We start from the raw sequence: 23,705 nt of genomic DNA, 5'->3' as shown, positions 1-23,705 counted from the left end.
TTATGAAATGCATTTAAAAATGTTAATAAATTGTTATTTATTTTTTTAATTATTAACTTAAATATTATGTATTGATATTTTATACTATTTGGAAGAACAGTTGTAATTTTTAAAGCATGTTGGTGAGTGTTCGCAGCCACAAACTGTTCTCCTTGCGACCTGTCATTCGTCAATACTGTTAAAAATATTATGTTATCTAAAATATTATGTGTCTATACACTCCACAGAGTTAACTACCTAGGTACAACAGGTAGTAATACAAATACTATTAACATAAATATTCTAAATATAATTTGTTTATGCATTAATTTAATCTAATATCACGTTAACCAATATTAACTATATAATAACCATATTCCCTTCCATGAACATTGCGGTAATTAATATTGTGTTTGTTTTGCCTGTCCAACGACAAAGATAGATGCAGATTATACCTAAAAGTATATAAGGTTATCGATAAGAAACCCCTTAATGTATATCTACACTTTCGTTGCGTCTATACTCTATTACAGACAGATATTATGAAGATTTTTATATATTATTTATACACTTGTATGAATAAATTATAATATGACTTTTTAAAACTTTTTGTGAAATATTAACGTGAAATCCTAAATATGGTGATTAGGTATGTATAATTATTAATTTATAATGTGATTCTAATGTTAATATGCATGTTTAATATATTTAAACGATGGTTAAATGATAATGATTTATGAACGGCACTTTTGAAATGTTTTTAATAACTAACTATCTGGTTAATTACAATTAAATGCAGAAAAATTGAAATTACCTATATGGTAATATATTCATTCATCTAAATATAATTTTAACGTAGAATATTGCATTAACTTATGTGTATATTTCATACAATTAATAATATACAATCGTAATTTCATATTTTTGCTACAGACGACGCACATTTAAAACTACAAACTACACATTTTAAATTTAAAATGTTATTGCAATCTTAAATATTATAGTTCTCCGGGAGTATCTATACAAATTCTCAATTGTATGTGTAATGATTTAAGTATAAAAAAAAATTACTCTCGATAAATGTTTTTAGACAGAAACTAACAACATGTTTTCTTAATGTTTTCGATAGTCCGTCATATAATAGCGTAAACATAGTATGTGTTGATAAATTTTGAGATCGGATGTTTAAGAATTCGTGTATTATTGTTTGGTTTCAAAACAATATATCGTCTAATAACCGAAAATATTTGTATTTCCGACGCCATTACCAGGTAGGTATCTCGTGGTTACATAATATAACTTCTATATTTCATGATTAGTTCATAATCAAAAATATTTGCATTTAAAGTTGTATGCGCATTAGAGAGCATTCAGTATTAATAAGATTATTTTTGCATTTTAAGTAAGTTATTATAACGTATTAACCCAACAGATTTAGCCTGACATCGAACAACGACATAATATTATTATGGTTTAATATCATTATAAGTATCTATATACTTGTCTGCCAAAACAAGTAATGTAAAATAATAGAATACAAAAGAAGTATTAAATTCCAATAATCCGTGTAACCATTATTTATTGTTATTATCCATAGACTAGAGAGCTATCAAAACGATATTTTAGAGAATTATGTAGGTCACAACTCGCGACTCATTTTTTGGCTTGAATTTTTGTTTGATTAAACTGCTTAATATAATACATCAATACATATTATGTCATGTGCAGAACGATGACGTTTAAGACATTGTATAAATCGAACGTAATGAAAGAATATTGAGTTAATCTCATTAAAGTTCTTGAAGTTTTCTTCTATTTCCCCTCGGGCGTGAAAAACAAAATAATCAAATTTAACAATATACATAAACAAATCAATTATGTATATTAAACTTAAGGTGCAGTGTAACTCTACAACTGTTCACCGGCGCACCTCTGAAATATACACCGGGACTTGTGACTTCCCCTCAGCAGACTGCAAATATTCGTGCATTTTTAACTTTCAATTAGTGAACACTTTTAACCTCTGAAAGTCTGAATAACAAGTAAAAAGTGTAGTCAAATATCATCACTTACAATCGTTAGAATTTTACGATTATTTATTTAGCACTCAGGCGATAGTAATGACGTTTATTTAAATTTATAATACGCATAAATTTAGCAATATGAATAATGCCATCGTAATTAGATATATCACATTCGTGTTTGTAAACAATTTACAACACATATTATAGTATTATATGACGGATTGTAAGTAACTATTACCGAGTTTATAACCAAATATACAGGATGGTTATTTTAACGGTTCCTTTTTACACTCATTGTCTCAAAAATTATTAACTTTTTTTTTTCTATTTATTAAAATGTGTATATACAAGTTTTCTATAAACATTTTGGTTTATCCACCTTCGTTAAGCAAGTTTGTGTTGAAGGCAGAAAGTTATTTTCTTATAATCTATAAACTAAAAAACATTAATAAAAGAATACATTTACAATAAATGAAATAAAGACAAAATAGGAAAAAAACAAAATACATAGGTACTTACTAATTTCTTAAATTTACAATTCAGACAAATAAAATTTGATGAAGATTTATTTATATTAATATTATTATTTACTCTAAGATGTTTCTTAAAATTAATATTTAGACTGTTGAAATATGTTGGCCTATACCTTTATACTTTTATATAGTTTACATTTAGACCATGTCGTAAAGTTACATACAAAAACATTTTGTAAACAAAAAATATATTTTTTTACTATTTTTTATTTTTATTTTTGTAACTTTTTTTAAAAATAAATAACAGTATACTTTTTAATACTTTTTTTAATTTCATACTTCAGAATATTATTCTGATTTACAAAAATAAGATTTTAAACGAGTTGATTAGTTATGAAATTAAATTTTAATTATTTAAAGTTATTATGAATGGAGTATCACACAGGTACATGAGTGTATTTACAAATTGCGTCCTAATAGATCCGAGTCGCAAATTATGTATTATAATCAGTGATTTTTAAAAACTAATAGTTAAATTGAATGATAAATATCAATTTACTTGTTGAATGTATAATGATTATGATGTAACAAAAAATCAAATATATATTGAATCAGTTGGATCAAATCAAAAATCAATATTATCAATAATATTATAGTCAAATAAAAAAATATACAATTACAAATAATAAATCAATCAAAAATTAGGTTTAGGTATACTTTTTTGGTAAGCTTATTAAAAATTCTATCCTTGTTATTTTATTTTTAATCTGTTTTTCAATAAATAAAATATTGTTTGGGTAGAATTTTCACTAAATTGACATACAAAAACTAGCGAATTTTGCTAACATACTTCTAACTAACATTAAAGTATCAGTATCAGTATTATTTTTAAAACATCTGAACATGACGTATAAAATGTATTTGGATTTGAACTATTAAAATAAACTATAAAATATTTTGTAAAATATCGTGTAAGAATGGAGGCTGAAGAGAAAAAGAGTATCAAAACATTATAATAAACGGTTGGTTACGACTTACAATATCGGTTGATCGTCAATACTATTATTACTTATGTCTAGGGCGCGGATTTTATGTAAAAATATAATTTTATATAAGGTAAATTTCTTAATTTGGCTTAAAAATGAACACGCGTTACATAACACACTAAATCGAATGAAACATAGGTATATTCATTATTACATATTTTCGTATACTATTCGAAATAAATTAATTGTTCTTAAATATTTTTACAATAAGTACTTACATATTTCGTATTTTTGTACTAACCTATCCATTTACAGACATACTATTGACAACAATATTTTTTCTGCGTGAAATATGTTTAATATGTCGTAAATCGTAATAGAGAACGTCAAAATAAATAAGATAGAATAGGTAAACGATTTTATACCACCAAATCTGTTTACAATCTATTGCTCCAAAATGACTAGTATATTGTTCTATTCAGTACTTTTTTTTATGATTTAAATATTAAAATTGAATAAACACTTTTATCTAATTGGTACGTAGGTACATATTTCGACTTTTTTTATCACATAAAAATCCACGCCCCACATATTACATTGTCCATAAACAAGTATTTTATATCAAATTGATAAATCCAAAACAGAATATTATACACATTATATTTTTTATACCTGCATGTTTATCGTAATTTATAATTCTACGTAATACCTATATCTCGTAACATTATGTCAAAGGCCTCAGCTCTGGGAACTTTCAATTTTGTCCTCCGAAAAGTACGGTTTGATCCAATTTGCTACCAGAAACCTCCCTCGAAGTTGATGATCAGAGCATATTCTAAGCTTTAACATTAACTGTATAAGCTTTTGATGTATATAATGCGTGTTAACGGTAAAAAAGACCATCCAGTATTATAAAATACATAATATTATATGTGCATATTTTATCGATTATTTTTATATTTACGGGAGGGTTGTTACAGATCCGTCTCATGAATAGAATAAAATAAATTAAGGGTAGAGTATGCAGTTATTGGCACCTTAAGAATTCGTTTTTGATAGTTATTGGCACGTAACCTGCTCCATTACGAAATCGAATAGCAAATCATCAAACAAATAATATGATAACATCAAGATTGATAGTATAACAGTATAAGTATGACCGTATAATCGAAAAAAATATCCCTTAAATTCATAATCAAACATTTTATATACGAAAAACAAAATTACTTGGTGCCAATAACTTACTACACCCCTGCCAATAACACCGTGCCTTACTAACTAAATCTACCTACCTACTGAATCTTACCGATGATTTATCCTAATAATATATTATATCATTTCCATACAAAAAATTTGTATCCGTGTGACACTTATATTAAGTTTAATACGCCGACCTAGGAATCCAGAAGACCAGAACACGTTAGTTAAATTTTCCTGAGGATTACCCTATACGCGTGCGTAATTGTTATCAATTTGTTAGGTCTTGTAGAATTTATAAAAACAAATTAACTTAATCCTAACCGTTATCGATCACCGATCAGTACATGCCTAAGCATTATCTAAAAAAGGCAAATTCTCAGAATACTCTAAAAATGTTTTGATTTTTTTCTTTTTATTAAAATATATTACAATTTGTAAATAAGTAAAATAAATAAACACATAAAAATGTAATCATTTATTTATTTAAAAAAATTGTTACCGTTGTTAAATAAAAAAGGTTATGTCCATTTAATATAAAATATATTTATTTAGTTTATAATATTCAGCCATAGTATTCTAGTATTCAAGCATTTATATTGAAATTCCCCTATTCTCTGATTTCCATTAAATTTGTTTCTTTGAAACCTTTTTTTTTTTATAAAAATTCTTTTTTTTTCATTGGGTTTTTTCTCTATAATTTATTTTAATAAAGGTTGAGTTCGAATTTCTTGTATTTCGTTATTGACAGAATATTATGTGATACAGTTGAGTAACCTGCAAGGGGGTTTAGGAGTTCAACCCCTCCCCCCACTTGGCGTAAACAAAGAATATCATAGAGTTTGTTATTATAATTTATATATATATTTATAGTTTTGTCATATGTGAAAAATATGACGTACTTTAGGCAGCTTTATAACTTTAACGTTTTAATACCACAGAATAGATTAAATTAAAACTAAGAATTAGTATTATCATATTAAAAATTATTTAAAATGGCTTTTTGGTTGAGCAAGTGGCACCTCACCAAGCTTGGATTAAGGGGGGGGGGGGGCAAGGGGAGCACGGTCCTGGGGCCCATATTTATCCCCAAAATATATATTTTTTTAACGAGTCCAATATTAAAAAAAAAAAAAAAAAACTATGTATGTAGGTAAATTATTATTAATAATTATAAAATAAAGTTGTTCTTAATCACAAAAATTTACTATAAATAATAAACTATGTTTGCCAACAATTTTGTTTGTTTGTTTTTTTTTTTGAGCATTTTAGATTACCGATTTAATTATTAAGTATATAAAAAGGTGGTTTTAAGAAAAAAATATTTAGCTCTTGTAAATTTGGTATTTCAGTTAAAAGTATATTAATGCATATTATACTAAAATCTAGAGGACCATATAGTTAATCACCTAGTGAACCAAAACTGATCATATTACTGTCAAAATGTTTGGAAAAAAAAAAGCTTTACCAGAATCCATCAAAAAATATGGTGGTTACCATTTGAAAAAATAAAGTCGATTTTATTATTGGTACAACTGCGTGTTTAAAAATATTATAAAAAAAAATTGCCTGTTCAAAATAGAGAAACACGTCTTTTTGTGTCTTAACGAAATTCCATATCATCGAGTCATAATTGTTAAACAAAAAAAAAGCCGCGTACAATGACATAAGATACTTCCTGTACATTTTTTGTATAGTAAAAATGTATACAATAATATAAAGTCGTTAATATTATGCAATGATACAATAATTTTGAAGTTAAAGTTGAAAGGGGGCCCGCTAAGTGTATGGTGTCCCGGGGCCCAATCGATCCTTAATCCGGGCTTGTACCTCACATTGTTTAAAATATCTAGCAATGTCTGACACGTCATGTAACATTCAATCTATACGAAACTGTACTGGCACCGTACACAAAGTATGCGTATTTTTTAAATACCCTCTAAACGACCAAACGTAATGGTAAATTCAATAAAACGTGTTTGTCCTGGATCACAGATTGCTAAATTACAATTACATTGTCCAACAAGATGGGTCAATCGGCACGATTCCATAATAATTACTCTTATATGGAATTATTCGATGCAGGTGTTGAAGGGTTATTAATTATTTCTACTTGGCCAAATGGAGATTTGTCACCGGGGGAGCTTATTATCAACTTTTGTATGCTATTAAGCAACCCAAATTTATTTTAGCGACATATCTGCTGGCAAAAGTATTTGGCATAAGTTCACCTTTCAGTACCTATTAAACTTATTAGTTTTATATTGAGCTTTTATCGTAATGTATAGCGTATACTATATACCTATTATACTTCACATGATTATTAAATATTTAAACTATAATACACATCTTAATTAATAATTTGACTAATACTAATTTATTCATATCAAATAGCAATTTAAGGTCATATAATATAATATTATGCATATCTAATCTACTAAAATATTTCCATAATATTCTACAAAAAATGTTTTATCATAAAAATAACATAAATGTTTGTACAATTACCTATATAAGAGCATTGGACTATTTTAATTTTAATATTAATACAATAATATCTACGTACAAAACCATAAAAATGAAGAATTTAAAATTTTTTGAATTTGGTGGATTATTTTTAAATCAACTGAGAAAAGCTAAATTATTTCAACTGTAGATTAAACTAATTAAGTTCATAAGTTGATTGAAAAATTAAGCAACTAGTTAATTAGCCCACCTTTGGATATTATTATAGCGAGCAACGAGCGTAATACTAATGACCGAAAATATTATGGAAGTTAGACGGTTTACCAAATAAAATTTAAAAAAAAAAATTATTGCAGACTAATGTACGTAGTATAGTAATTACTAATAAATTAGTAAAAATAAATTGTATTGTACTTTCGTAGTGAATAATGACTAATGAGTAACTATAAAATAAAATGTGTGAAGAATATTATAATTCGTGCTGCTCCGCGAAATGGCTACGAAATCTACACAGAACCATCGGCGCGAAAGAAATCTTCTATGGTACACCGCTAGACTGCGTCGGCTATACCGTTTTCAATAAATTTTCGAACATGCCAAGAACTTGAGATTTTATATTATAAATATTATTCAAAAAGCAAATAACTATATAATACACTGTATAATAACTATTATACATTTTACCATATTTTTCTTATGGCTGTCACTTTTTGGAGCAGTAAACTTTGAGCCGTAGATGTATACACATTGCACCACCGCGATGTGGAGATGCTACTCTATAACTAAAATTATTATAATTTATAAAAAATAGAAAGAAACAGGTATCAAATTTTGTTCGTTTGTGTTCGATTTGCTTTATTGACATTTTTGAACCGTTATCATCGTCTATGTCCTTACTCCATCACAAAATTGCAACAAGGCATTCTGAATAGTTTTAACGGAAATCTATAGGTACGTTAAAAAAATAAAAATTCTGAAAATGTTACTTTTATTAGAACATAGGTAACGGAAATCACTTGTAGAATGCTTTTAGATTCTGAGCGGAGCGATGAATGTATTGATTTTACAATGATGTGTGTATTTTTTTATTTTTGTGTCTGTCATCACCTTTTAGGACAGTAAAAGTGCTTGAATTTTCTTCAACAGTAACTTTTCTGATAGGAAAGTGAATCTAGTTGGTACTTTGGAGTAAAATTTACCCAGTAGTATTCAAAAGCGACGTGAAAAACAAAAGGAAAATTAAGGAAAAACGGGAATTTTTACGCAAAATCTGTTTTCGAGAAAATCGATTTTGGTTTTTGGTGTAACTCTAAAACAAATGACCGCAGGGACATGAAACTTTGACTGAATGTTTATAATTGCATTTCCTATACACCATAACATTTTTCAAATATTTTGACTTATTTTGAGCTGTTTACGGACATTGTAAATTTCCATTTTTTTTTTAGTTTTTTTTTCTATAAATATGAATAAAATTTTATCTGTTGAGTAAAAAAGCTTGAAAATTTAATAGAAGGCTACTAGGTTATTGTTTCAAAGGCGGATGAAAAAAATTAAAAATCTTTAGTCACAGTTTTTATTTATAAGCATTTAAAGTTTAAATTTTGACAAAATACGGAAAAATCGCGAAAATTAGCAAATTATTTTGAGTTGAGAATTCATAAAAATTTTTCTTTTTAAATCTAAGATTTGAAAATGTAATATAAGATTACTCATAAATTTGTCTACCTTTGTCAAAAAAAAAAAATGTCTACAAGAAACTTAAATTAAATTTTTATGAGCGTCTGAAATTTATATTTTTACAACATATGATATTCATTTGATTTCTCATGTAACAATTTTCTTATTTTATTGTAATTAAAAAACGAATGACTTTAGATACTTGAAATTTCACTGAATGTTTATATTAGCATTTTCCATATACCATCAAATTTTGAAAATATTTTGACTCTTTTTGAGCTGTTTACGGACATTGTCAGTTTTCAATTTTTTTAGTTTTTTTTTTCTTAAATATCAATAAAATTTTATTTGTTGGGTAAAAAAGCATGAAAATTTAATATAAGGCTCTTAATATATCGTTCTAATAGCAGTTGAAAAATATTAAAAATACATAGTCACAACTTTTTTTTATAAGCATTTAAAGTTCGAATTTTGACAACATTTATCAAATTTATAATTTATTAATTATTTTGTAGTTAAAAATGTATAAAATGTTTAACTTTTATAGCTAAGGATTGAAAATTTAAAACAAGGCTCCACGTAAATAGGTTATATATAAATTACTTTATTCACAATAATATCATCAAATATACTTGGTAATATCATAAGCTGACTGACCGTTTTCGCTCAGAATCGTTTTTCTCATACAATGATATTATATCATTGAATTCAAATTTAATACCATCCATTACAGTAACCCACTTGTAACCTACTGTACAGCAGAGCGACATCCACTTATCCACCTTTTTTTTAAATACATATTTAACACCTAATAATTACCTATAACGTATACATATTACCTATCTTGATTAAATAATTTATTAATTAATAAAATAGGTATACCTTATGGCAGTGGCGTAATTTGGTGGTGACAGGGTGGGCATTTGCCCTCCCCACCCCTTGTCATTAGCGAGATCGTAGTCTGGCAGGGTATGGGCTAATTTTGGGCCTTCATATAGTAGCTAATAGGTAATATATTTAGGTATCCCTCTACATATTATGTGTTAGTTATTTAGTCATTGTTATCTCTCAAAAAATGGGTTTATGCCTATGATAGTAACCAGTAACAGATTTTTTTCCGTGATACGTCCACTTAAAAAGGAAATTACTAAGAACCTGTACAAGACAGTGTTCATACAATCATATCGCAAATAAGCTATGCGGCCTCTGTGTGTGCCCCGAAGTGTATGACTGACGGGCACCACCTAGGAAGAGCCAACAGTGTTCAAAGGAAGCCAGTAAAAGCGACAACGGGTGCATATAATACCACCTCAACAATGACGCTGCAGGTACTAGCTGGAGTACCTCCTCTCGACCTGGAATTATTACGAATAACCAGGATCGAAAATGATAGGATCGCGGTTAGGAGAGGTGTTATGACGATGGTTATGGCCGAGGCTAGGAAGGTCCAGTACGCTAACAACATCATTGACTTCTGGCAGGGCAAGTTGGTCGCCAGTGACAAGGGCAGATAGCCAGGTTAGGTTTAGCCTAAGTGGTTTCCTGACGTCAAGCGTGGGCTGAACCGTGGGTGGTGCAACATGGACCATTACACGTCCCAGTTGATGTAGGGCCACGGGAACTTCAACGCTCAACTCCATCGTTTTAAACTTAGAGGCGATGCAGCTTGCCAGTGTGGGTACTCTAATGGAACCACGGAGCATCTGCTGATGGAATGCCAACTTGCGAACCAGGAGAGAGAAAAACTCAAATTTGCAGTGTGAGCTGGTGGTGCGGATTGGCCGTGCTAATTTGAGTTCATGACAAGTACCTAGGTCGTGTTCCGGGCGCTAAGTGTATTTTCTCACAACACACGTGTGCGCGCTGACGAAGGGTTACCTCGTTAGACGTAATTGGTGATATAAAATTTCAAAAATGAATGAATTTACAGTGGCCAAGGGAAAGTGGGATACCCTTCTATTCTGCACGAGAATAAATATCCGCGTGAGGATAATAGGAGCGATTACGGGAATTCAATGTAACCCTCTGTAAACCTTGCGACACATCGATGAGAACGTTGAAATGGATAAAATGGAACGGAAGGGTCGGGTAAAAGCAACCACGCGCAGGTACCTCGAACCTGCCCGCGAACCTCCGACCACACGCCGGTCCATTCTCATTCAAAACACGATCGAGAGCTTGAACCAAAATTTGAACGACCCGGTGTGAGTAGTAGACCTAACCAGGCATATACTATAAGCCCCTATAAAACTCCGAGAAACCACTCGGTGCAGGAACGGAAATCCACGCAGAAAACCGTACCGCTCAAATAAAAGGCAGTGTCGCGGCAGACGTAAAAGTTCTACCCCGATACCTGCACTAGTGGGAACCAGGTCTTTGTGCGAACCCGGATTATGGAATCCTAAATCTCATTCTGCGGGAATCGGAGGGACCCCTACTGGTGAAACAGTACTCCGATTAACTATAGCACGCACGTCCGGCAGTCAGGCGCGCCCTTGGCTGTCCCCGAGTCCGCTGGGCTGCCACACGTCCGTGACTTATGTGGATGGCCTTGCGGAGGTTGTGTTAGTGCCGTCTTAGAAGGGGAGTGCTCGATCAGGTTGTTACCTGATGCCGCCGACGTTTCATACGAAACTCACGAAATAGGTACCTCAAATGTGTATGCCTTGGGCCACTGCCTGGCGTCTGGCCGCCCAGTGCACACCCTGGCACAGGATGTAGTCGCGTCACTAGGCGCGGAGAGAGCCAATCTTGCGACATATGGCTAAAGGTCTAAGAAACCATCAAGTTATGGCCCTCGTATCTCCCCGTTACACAATGGTTTATGAATGTCTCCCTGGCCACTATGTAATATGGGGCAAAATGAAATATGCGTACTACACAAATATTTTCAAATGCTCCAGGGGTTATTCCTACGGATTACTGACAAATTTGTTTAGTTTTCATTTACCCCGAAAAATATGTTTTATCATATTTTGATGGGGCAAATGTAAATGTAAATTTTTTTGAAAAATAGTAAGTACATTAAATTTTAAATTGCGACATTGTCATTACTGAAAGTGTTCTAATAAGATCATAATGTAGAAATGGAAAACAATTGTCATAACAACTAGTAATTGTATAAAATATAGAAATTTAAAAATATTTTTTCCATTTACCCCACTTGACCTTATACATAAACCTTAAAGTATAAGAATGGATTCCTGGTATTCTGTATAGTTTGGGATGTATCGAGTATCTTGTATCTTGAATAACGGTACAAATTAAGTTCATGTATAAAGTACGTATTACATATAAAAGATCCTCGTCGACAGCTACATAAAAAATATATTTTTAAACATTCATTTTTTTCTAAACAAATGATTTTTATCAATTGGAACAGTAGTATAGTTAAGATCTATTTTTATCTTTATTATTGATATAACTGTTTCAATAAACCAAGTATTTTTACTATATTATTTTATTTTTTATAAAGATTAGTGTTGAAATCTTCAGCCAATCCTACAATTAAATAGCTCCTATACAAGGTATACTATATTTATTTTGTAGTCTTATGAGTTATGAACAATTTATAAAACATGGGTAATAATGAAAATAAACGATAAAATTAATTAATAACTTATTTTAGTATAATTGATACCTATATATTTAATATTTAATAGTATAAACTAGAATCGCAATGATATATAACCATTTATATAACCATAGACTTATTAATATATAGACTGCACAGCCCACATATCCAATGTCAAGTACAACATATTTGGAAAATATAATGAGACCTAACTACCTGGGTGGGTCTATTTTCCTCCAAAAATAAGGTACTGTTTTCCTACAAATATAAAAATGTGTCCAATATTTATTTTATTAAACAGGTGTTCATTTGTAGCAGAAATGCCATATAATTAAATTAAATTATTTTTCGTAATAGCTACTTTAATAACTATTAAATTTATATTAAACGTAAACACCTATTTTTATTCTTTATTCCTTATTCGAAGAAAATATATTTTTGATATTTATTTTAGTTGTATTAAACATAAACATTATTTTTATTCATAATTCCTTATTGGACGAAAATAATGTCCATGTACATTTGTTATCAGCTCGGAAATAATTTTAAAAATACTCTATTAATAACCATTTATCAACATATTTTTATAAACTAATCCATAAATACTATGAAATGATTAAAGTATAAAAGTTTTAATAAATATTAAATAAGATAATTTTTTGTGTCTTGAGTATATTGAATTTTTAAACACTTTTTCCGGTATGTGTCATTTTATAACATATTAAATACCTTTTCAGAGAAAAAATATGATTACAGATATTACATTTCTAAAGTTTATCTCTGGCATGTGTTTTTAAATGCTTTGGTAAATGTGATGAAGTATAAAACCCCTTACCACAGATATCACATTTATATGGCCTTTTTCCGGTATGTATTCTTGTATGCACAGTTAAATTAGAAGATGTAGAACACCCCTTACCACAGATATCACATATATACGGTTTTTCTCCGGTATGTGTCCTTGAATGCTTTGTTAAACCTGATGATGAAGAACACCCCTTACCACAGATATCACATTTATATGGCCTTTTTCCGGTATGTATTCTTGTATGCACAGTTAAATTAGAAGATGTAGAACACCCCTTACCACAGATATCACATGTATACGGTTTTTCTCCGGTATGTGTCCTTGAATGCTTTGTTAAACCTGATGATGAAGAACACCCCTTACCACAGATATCACATTTATACGGCTTTTCTTCGGAATGTATTCTTGAATGCATTGTTAAATCTGATGATGTAGAACACCCTTTATCACAGATATCACATTTGTATGGCCTTTCGCCAGTATGTGTTCTTGAATGCTTTGTTAAATCTGATGATGTAGAACACCCCTTACCACAGATATCACATTTATATGGTCTTTTTCCGGTATGTATTCTTGTATGTACAGTTAAATTAGAAGATGTAGAACACCCCTTACCACAGATATCACATTTGTATGGCCTTTCACCAGTATGTATTCTTGTATGCGCAGTTAAAGTGGATACTCTAGAAAACTCCTTACCACATATATCACATTTATATGGTCTTTTTCCGGTATGTATTCTTGTATGTACAGTTAAATTAGAAGATGTAGAACACCCCTTACCACAGATATCACATGTATATGGTTTTTCTCCGGTATGTGTCCTTGAATGCTTTGTTAAACCTGATGATGAAGAACACCCCTTACCACAGATATCACATTTATATGGCCTTTTTCCGGTATGTATTCTTGTATGCACAGTTAAATTAGAAGATGTAGAACACCCCTTACCACAGATATCACATGTATACGGTTTTTCTCCGGTATGTGTCCTTGAATGCTTTGTTAAACCTGATGATGAAGAACACCCCTTACCACAGATATCACATTTATACGGCTTTTCTTCGGAATGTATTCTTGAATGCATTGTTAAATCTGATGATGTAGAACACCCTTTATCACAGATATCACATTTGTATGGCCTTTCGCCAGTATGTGTTCTTGAATGCTTTGTTAAATCTGATGATGTAGAACACCCCTTACCACAGATATCACATTTATATGGTCTTTTTCCGGTATGTATTCTTGTATGTACAGTTAAATTAGAAGATGTAGAACACCCCTTACCACAGATATCACATTTGTATGGCCTTTCACCAGTATGTATTCTTGTATGCGCAGTTAAAGTGGATACTCTAGAAAACTCCTTACCACATATATCACATTTATATGGTCTTTTTCCGGTATGTATTCTTGTATGTACAGTTAAATTAGAAGATGTAGAACACCCCTTACCACAGATATCACATTTGTATGGCCTTTCGCCAGTATGTATTCTTGTATGCGCAGTTAAATTGGATACTATAGAAAACTCCTTACCACAGATATCACATTTATATGGTCTTTTTCCGGTATGTATTCTTGTATGTACAGTTAAATCAGAAGATGTAGAACACCCCTTACCACAGATATCACATTTGTACGGCCTTTCGCCAGTATGTATTCTTGTATGCGCAGTTAAAGTGGATACTCTAGAAAACTCCTTACCACAGATATCACATTTATAAGGCTTCAGTCCAGTATGTGTCTTCGTATGCGATTTTAAATTGGATGCCGTAGAAAACTCCTTATCACAGATATCACAAGTATATGGCTTTTCAAGGGTATGCATCCTTATATGAGTTATTAAATTTGTTTTCAGAAAAAAAAATTTATCACAGATATCACATATATACGGCTTTTTTCTGGTATGTATTCTTGTATGCGCAGTTAAATTGGATGCTGTAGAAAACTCCTTATCAAAGTTATCACTCAATGAAGTTTTCTTTAAACTGTTGGATGTTAAGTTTGAATTCATACGAGTCATTAATTCTGAAGAGTAGCTTTGTTGTAAGACTGTTCCTTCAAATTCATAAATATTAATATAATCTATTTCTACTTTAATTTCAGTATCTGTTGTGTTTCTTTTTTCTTCAGTTTTAATTCTAAGAAAATAAAATAAGGTATATTAAAAATGTTAACCTTTATCAAATAAAGGAAAATAAATATAGCTACATAATATAGCATTGATTATAAATACTATAGATCGCTCATTGCGGTACAAAATATTCAGCACTAATTATTAATTAATTAATAGTGTCTGGCGTTTAACACGAGGATCGCTAGTAAATTAGGGCTGAATATTTTGTACCGCAGTGAGCAAACTATAGTATTTATAGCCAATTTGTACATTTTAATAATAACATGGGAAAAAATTGAATAGCTCATAAACCAGTTTATATATTAAGAATATTATATCAAACGTACATCTAATATACTATAACTTTTATACTTATAAAATATTATATACATATATTTATTTATATATCTATCTATTTAATATGTTCAAATATACCTTATAAATAATTGTACACAATAAACAGTAGAAATAATGCTTTGAATTTCGACTTCAGTATGATTTTATGTTTCAAATTGAATTTAGTTGTTACTTTTGAGAGGTAAAAATTGAAAATTCCCTATTAGTCCAGTCAAATTAGATCAATAGACAATGATCGGAAAAAATTCGCCCTCAACTGAATTTTGGTATACACTTAGAATGTATCTTCCCAATTGACATACTAAAAGTCCTGACGCCTAACCCCTGAGTGTATCTCTCCACCCTCCCCCCCACCAAAAAAAAGAGGTGAAATCTACCCTCCCACTATTTTTCTTATAACTCGTTAACCACTGAACTCTCGACAAAAAACGTTAAGGACCAAAATTAAAAACCGTAAAATTTACTATAAGAATATAATATTTTAATCACTTAAATTTTAACGTGGTAGTTTTAAGTTAAGTATAGTTATAATTGATAGCTTATAAATAGTTGCATAGGGACTAATCACTAGTTATTATTAACAGCACACAATTAATCATTTTACAATAATAATTTATAGGTAACTATACATTTTCATAATTATTAACTTTTATACATAGAGAAATACAATTTAGTTTGATAATTGTTGAAAATGAGCAGTTTTGTGATTGTCATAAGCCATTAGGTTACTTCATCGTAGATAAGTGAAACTAGTTGCTACTTAAGATAATACAAAAGTAATACAAAAAAGGTGGGCAAGTGGGTGTCACTCAGCTGTGCAGTAGGTTACAAGTGGGTCACTCTATTGCATGGTGTTAAATTTGAATTCAATGATATTATATCATTGTATAAGAAAAACGATTATGAGCGATGACGATCAGACAGCCTATGATATTACTAAGTATATTTTGATGATATTATTGTGAATACAGTTATTTATATATAACCTATTTACGTAGAACCTTGTTTTAAATTTTCAATCCTTAGCTATAAAAGTTGAACATTTTATAAATTTTTAACTACAAAATAATTATTAAATTTTAAATTTGATACATTTTGTCAAAATTTGAACTTTAAATGCTTATAAAAAAAATTGTGCCTATGTATACATTTTTCAACTGCTATTGTAACAATATATCAGGAGTCTTGTATTACATTTTCACACTTTTTTACCCAACAAATAAAATTTTATTGATATTTATGGAAAAAAAAAACTAAAAAAATTGAAAACTACAATGTCCGTAAACAACTCAAAAAGAGTAAAATTATTTTCAAAATTTTATCCAGTATAGAAAATGCTAATATAAGTGATAATTAATAATTTAAAAATTAGAGTGAATTGACCTCTTATAAAATCTAAAGGTAAGATTATTATTTAGGCAACCTCATGGGCTTTTTAGTATATTTTAATTTTGAAGCGAGTTATGAGTATTTTAAGATGTATAAAAAATTTAGAATTTTAAAATACTCATAACTCGCGTTAAAATTAAAATATAATAAAAATCCTATGAGGTTGCCTAGACAATAATCTTACCTCAAGATTTTATAAGAAGTCAATTCGCTCTAATTTTTATACTAACACTAGAGCTACACGGTTCTGCTGAGCATAAAATTTGCTATGTTACGCACTTGTAAGACGGAGACAACACATGCGGGTATCACGTCCTCTTAATTTGACTTTCTTGTAGACATTTTTTTTTGATAAAAGTAGACAAACTTATGGATAATTTTGTATTACATTTTCAAAACTTAGATTTAAAAAGAAAAATTTTTATGAATTCTCAACTCAAAATAATTTGCTAATTTTCATGATTTTTCCGTATTTTGTCAAGATTTGAACTTTAAATGCTTATAAATAAAAACTCTGACTAAGGATTTTTAATATTTTTCAAATATCATAGTGTCCTAAAAGGTAATGACAGACACAAAAATAAAAAATGTTCACTTTTTTTCGGGTAGTTACTGTGTCTGGACAGAGAGACCGCCATCACCCACCCAGGGATATACCTACGGGTGCCCACTAGAAAATTTGGCCAATGTAATAAACACACGTGTTTAAACCTACAAAACCTTCCCCACAGTTAAAAACCACCCAATAGTCTAAATTGCCGCGGGTTTATTAATAAAAAAAATTATATATATTCTTTATATTTTTATTTATCAATTTAAGCTATCAATTTGCCGATTTTTATTAATATTATTTCTTAGTTGTCGATAATAGAAGTATAGAACAATTTTTTGTGCAATTCATTAACAATTGACTGTATGTAATATACTTAAAATTTCCACCTAATATTATCTTAACATTTTCTATACACCTTAAATTGACATTAAAATATTTTGATTCTTTTTGAACTCCTTGAAACTTTTAAAGTTATGATCATATTGTATACACAAAATTACATTTTCAAATAGTTTTCGGAAAAAAAAATAATCCATCCTACATTTTTACGAATAGGAAAATAAATTACTTTAATAGCAATAACATCATTAAATATAGGTGCCTACTTAGAAACAAGCTGACAGACTGTGAACACTATGAATAATTTTTCGAATAGGTATAATCATTTTATATCATTGAAATCAAATGTAATATGTCCATTACAGTGATCCACACTTTATGTACAGCAAAACAGGTCTTGATCCACTTGCCAAACCTTTTCATTTATTCATTTTTATAAATAATCTTTTAGTTTAAACCACATGATAAAAAAAAATTGAAAAATATAAAAATTTTATCATAAAAACGAATATTATACTATGATGAAAATTTAATACATACCTTTTTTGTAATAATTGACTATCATTGTGATGGTCTGTTTCATCAATATGTTCCTCTTTTATCATTCCATTAAATAATTGATTATCAATAGTTTCCTGTTTAATAATGCCATTAAACACTTGGTCATCACATCTAATAAGTGGAATTGACAACACTCTAGAATTGTGAATTATATCATTATACCTAAAAGAAATTGCAAAAAAATTGATTTTGTTAATAGGTAGGTACCACGGACTAGGATAGGGAGGACTGGAAACGAGCAAATTTTTAACGGGTCTGAAGTGCTTCTGCTGATTTATGTAAAACATAGCTGGTTTTAACGCTACCTAGTGGCTGAATGGAAAATTGAATGATGATAAGAATGAAAATTATAAAAATCAATGAAAAATTCAAAAATCAAAATCCAAATAGTTAATATTTTACCAAGCAGATAGCGTGCATTTTGGCTATGTACCAATTTTTGGCAGGGAAGGGTAGAAGGTACCGAGACAATTGCGATCCGACTCCCCGTCACCGATCATCATATGGTTTCCAGTCCTGTCTATCTTAGTCCGTGGTAAGAACCTATAGGTTACTAAAGTATAAATTAGATACAATACACACTTTTTATAATACATACATTATCAAAACAATTAGTTTTTTTAAATAAAATTCTTTCAAAATGTAGGTTAAAGTTACATAATTTTGTAACGCTTAACTTATTAAAAAGTATTTGCTCACTTGGAATTTATCTTGCTATCATCAATTGTTGTTCTTAATGGTTCCATATTGAATTATCCTCCTTATTGTTTGTTTTTCAATTATAATGTACTGTGAACATAGGGCATTACAATTAGGTACCTTTCATAACATTTGGTCATAAAAGCAATTTTAGGGTGTACACTTGTACATATTTTTTTATAAAACGTTTGCTTTGGACTCCTACAAATAAAATAAAAATCCTGATATGTATTTAAAATTGAATATTAAGTCAGTATTTAGTATTAAGTAGTTTTTTCTTCTTTTTAAATACATTTTCACCTTGTTCCTACAATATTTGCCAACTACCAAGAACAAATTTATAATGCCAATTAAACTGTCTTGGCTTTTATAATATACATAATATGTATCCCATAGTCCCAACAATCAATAATGTCAATAGGTAGTAAAAATGTTCAATTTCTGTACTACATTTCTCTTTTTATACATCAATATAGAACATATCCGTTGAATTTTAAACTGATTTTTTTAAAATTTTGATTAGGTATTTGTGCTTGCTCCACAACGGGTTGAGCTGGTATGGAGTAGTGCTGGACATTGGCTGGCCTAATCCGGACTACGGATTGAAATATAGAATCCGGATTGATGGATTCAATCCGTCTTAACCGGATTTGCGGATTCAATCCGTAAATCCGAGTAACAGGTTTAATTTATAAAGCTAATTATAGTTCAAAAATCATGTTTATGAACAAAGTACAGACATCATAAAATGTATGATAACATAATATAGTATCTACTTTAGCCACCCGGATAATAAACATATAATATATTTGTTTGTTATATTAATTATTAATTAAGTTAATTACTAATTTAATAATAATTATTGTATCAATCTATATTCTTTCTTTTTTTTCTATGTACATTTATTATTTATTACATGCATATCCATATTATATCATTATATTTTCCAAAAAGGTGTTTAATGTTGATGTATAATAAAATAAATAAATTACCACCCCATACGATGATGGAAAATATAACTAGTAAGTAGTAAGTTCTAAGTAGTCTGGTCAATATTAGATTTACTCAATAATTAATAATTATCTTGTCTTTTAAAAGAAAAACAAATTTTTATTTTTATACCAGAATCCGGATTAGATTTCCTATTCGGATACATTTCAAAATCCGGATTGCTATCATAATCCAGATTGATAATTTTTAATCCAGATAAACAGATTAATAACAGTTGTTTCAATCCGAATTGATCCGGATTGGTAATCCGGATACGGATTTATCTGGATTAGATGTCCAGCATTAGTATGAAGTACCAATTAAAAGTTAAAAATCTTAAGACATAAGTTTTAATTATTTTATGGTAGTAACTGTAGTACATTGGCAAGACATTTGTTGGTTCAAACCTGTGTAAAATTATTCCTCATCAAGATACTGGGCCATATTAGTAGTATGTTCAGTGCGTTTTTTCACACTTGTTATGGCAAAGCAGAATAGGTACATAAGTGTTATACAGATTACAGAGTTTAAAACTATGTAAGATTGTGTTTAACCGGTTTATAAAATGGATAATTTTACCAACCATGTGACTAAATATGTTTCATTTTATACCTACATTGAAAACATTGAGTTCAGTCTTTGATATTTAATTTTTATTTAAAATGGTGATATGAGATTCCCACATTAACATTATCAGAGATATTCTGATTATATTTTAGTTTAAGAGGATGTCAGCGCAATATTTGTTTTCTCTCAGACCCAGTATTTTAAATTAGTAAATTGTTTGTGCATTTTAATATACCTACAACCTACCCATAACTTGCTTTAAAATTTAAACCTAAAAAAAACCTATGAGTTTCACAAGATGATAATCTTACCTTTAAAATTTATAAGATGTCAATTCATTCTAATTTTTAAAGTAACACAGCTAAATGTGATCTACTGAGCGTACAATTTGCTATGTTATTGGGTTGTAAGACAGAGAATGCATGCGGTTATAGCACCCTCATATGCGTTTGTCAGTTTAATTTCGTGTTTTTGTATTAGGTATGTAGGTATACGACATACAATATTCATATTTCACCTTAATCATTGCCGAAAGAAAAACAAATGGTGCAGGCCGTTTGAAACATTTTGTTCTCCGTCTTACAAGTGCGTAACATAGCAAATGTACGCTAAGCAGATGACGTTTAGCTTCATTACTTTAATAAATTAGAGTGAATCGACCTATAATGATACTTGATGGTAAGAATATAATATACCATAAAATAAATATGCTCATAACTGCCTAAGAAACTGAATTGTCATAAAAACCCACATAAAAACACAGATAATGTTCTTACCATCAAGTTTCATGATTGGTCGATTTTATAACTCAAATTTATAAACTAACGGAGCTAAACGTGATCTGCTGAGCGTAAATTTAATATGTTACGCACTTGTTAGACGGAGATAACAAATACATATTTCTGACTTTTTTAGTGCATATTGTTCCAATGTTTAGTGCACGAATGAATGCTAATTTATGCATTTTTTTAATGCATGAACTTACGAGCCATGGATCAATGTAGGTACATCGTTAAACGATAGTTAAGATAAAATTACACTTGTAGTGACCAAAGTTAGACTACACACTACAGTCCATAGGCGCAATATTACATGTAAGGACTAAGCCCCCCAGTTTTTTTTATCATATTTCAGTTTAAAATATTAATGAATAGGGTTTGTGCTGCTGATACAATTTTAGCCCCCCCCCCACCCCAGAAAAAAAATAATTTCTAGTTGCGTCTATGTTAAAAACATAAAAAAAATTATTCTGCGTAAATGCGTTTTGTCTATGTTGAGTGTGGGCCAGAGAGAGAAAAGAAATAGTGCCCTATTATCCTCCTTGACATAGAAAACATTGAGTTTGGTATTCAATTATGATTTACTAACTATAAACTATTGATGTAATGATATGAGATACATTTATTACAACTTACAAGGTACTTAGGTACTGCTGGATTAATTATTAAATAACTTACAATCTCCAATAATCCGCACCAACGATAGTTATTACACAAAAGGCAAAACGTAAGAACAAAACAAAAATAAGTAAAATCGTTAATCGTTTATTATTTGACTGAACAGTAAATGAAAACGGAAAAATTTGTATTTTTTATATTATCATGTACATTATAACCTATCACTATAAAACATCTTAACATCAGTATCATGGCATAAAAATACCAAATCCGTTCGGCTTGGAATAAATAACAAATTACATTATCGTTTGCCGGCCGAATTTAATTATGTTTAAATTTTTATTTTTTGTTCAATATTATAATACTAGGTTCACTAATTGACTCCTGTACTGTACAGCAGAGTAATTACCTACTTTACCAATTCTTATTCTTTTCTAATTTAGGACAATAATAAATTTTAATTAAAATAAAATACATAAATCAAATTATTATTATTGTATCATTATTCCATTCATAATACAAATCACGGTCTTAGAAGATCTTCTGAGACCGTGATACAAATACAGTAAATATTTTTGATAATTTAAAATAATAATATTTGAAATAAAATAGACAAGATTTTAGCATTACTACTATTATAATTTAGTAATATCTAATATTATAATCTTGTATATTATTTAACAGCTGAATTTTTAAAAACATGTCATATTAACAGTTAATAACTCGGTAAGTTATGGAATAATTCTTAATATTATGAAATCGTATTTCTAATAAATATTTTATTAATTTATTGTTAAGTACTACATACTTTATTTAGTTTTTATTTTGTTTAAAAGAGGCAAATAAAGGTAGTATGATTTTTGTTATTTTGTATTTATAGTGGCAATAAATATATTATTAATATAATAATATAGAAATAAATACAAAAAAAACAAAGCATTATCAATTTCAATATTATCAATTTTATGAGCATTTTAATCTTTCAGTCGGCAAGTCGATGGGACTACGGAAGTCTTATTTTGTACACTCTATTTCTCTATTTATTTATTATCATTGAAATAATATTCTTAAAATAAAAGTTCAATATAAGTTGATATAAGTTGATTTGCCACGATTTTGCCGGTCTACTTTATCTAAGGTTCTACAATACTCTACATATTATAATATATCTATAATATATTTATACTAGGATTTCATTCATGTTCTCTTATTATAGTGTAGGTGCTTATGTTATTAATATAACTAAAAGAATTAAAAGATATGGCCTTGCTCTTTGGCGGTCTCGTTTCGAAGGTGGGAACGTTTGACAGTCAAGATTCAGTGTCTGGAAATCTCCCATAGCCCATGAAAACCGGCAATTCAACGTGACCTATAGTTTATAAATTATAATACATACAAATTTAGTTATAGATTTTAATAGAGGGAGGTTATTGAGACGTTCAATTAAAAATTGGAAAGTGTGAAGTTTAGCAGCAGATCTGAACTATAGATTTTGTTGATAACTATTACCGTGGTTTTACTTCTATTGGTTCTATCTACTAACTTGT

The 23,705-nt window shown here is 29.3% G+C and overlaps 1 protein-coding gene across 5 annotated transcripts; it reads right to left on the bottom strand.

Annotated features, from left to right (window-relative positions):
* Positions 1-1,005: 1,005 nt before the first annotated feature.
* Positions 1,006-22,354, bottom strand: LOC132940707 (zinc finger protein ZFP2-like). 5 transcript variants are annotated; one of them, XM_061008410.1, is made up of 4 exons: positions 22,177-22,334; positions 19,205-19,294; positions 18,485-18,640; positions 1,006-15,331 (listed from the first exon to the last, which is right to left on the bottom strand). In XM_061008410.1, the coding sequence occupies exons 2-4, from the start codon at positions 19,249-19,251 to the stop codon at positions 13,147-13,149; spliced, it is 2,388 nt and encodes a 795-aa protein (XP_060864393.1). In that variant the 5' UTR covers positions 19,252-19,294; positions 22,177-22,334; the 3' UTR covers positions 1,006-13,146. The 5 variants fall into 5 exon arrangements, with proteins under 5 accessions (XP_060864393.1, XP_060864394.1, XP_060864392.1 ...); XM_061008411.1 differs by lacking the exon at positions 22,177-22,334 and adding an exon at positions 18,908-19,058 and having other exon boundaries at positions 18,485-18,667; positions 19,205-19,271; XM_061008409.1 differs by having other exon boundaries at positions 1,007-15,331; positions 22,219-22,354.
* Between the last annotated feature and the right edge of the window lie 1,351 nt (positions 22,355-23,705).

The sequence above is a fragment of the Metopolophium dirhodum genome, chromosome 3, assembly GCF_019925205.1.
Source record: "Metopolophium dirhodum isolate CAU chromosome 3, ASM1992520v1, whole genome shotgun sequence".
In the NCBI taxonomy this organism is placed as follows: domain Eukaryota; kingdom Metazoa; phylum Arthropoda; class Insecta; order Hemiptera; family Aphididae; genus Metopolophium; species Metopolophium dirhodum.
This window is presented reverse-complemented; position numbering and strand designations above follow the sequence as displayed.

What these genes read in the sequence shown, in the direction of transcription:
- LOC132940707 (XM_061008406.1), bottom strand. Translation starts at nt 19,251, where the DNA reads ATGGAACCATTAAGAACAACAATTGATGATAGCAAGATAAATTCCAA. An exon ending in GATAGCAAGATAAATTCCAA is followed by an intron (nt 18,668 to 19,204) that starts GTGAGCAAATAC and finishes AATTTCTTTTAG; the next exon opens with GTATAATGATATAATTCACA. An exon ending in AGTCAATTATTACAAAAAAG is followed by an intron (nt 15,332 to 18,484) that starts GTATGTATTAAA and finishes TTATTTTCTTAG; the next exon opens with AATTAAAACTGAAGAAAAAA.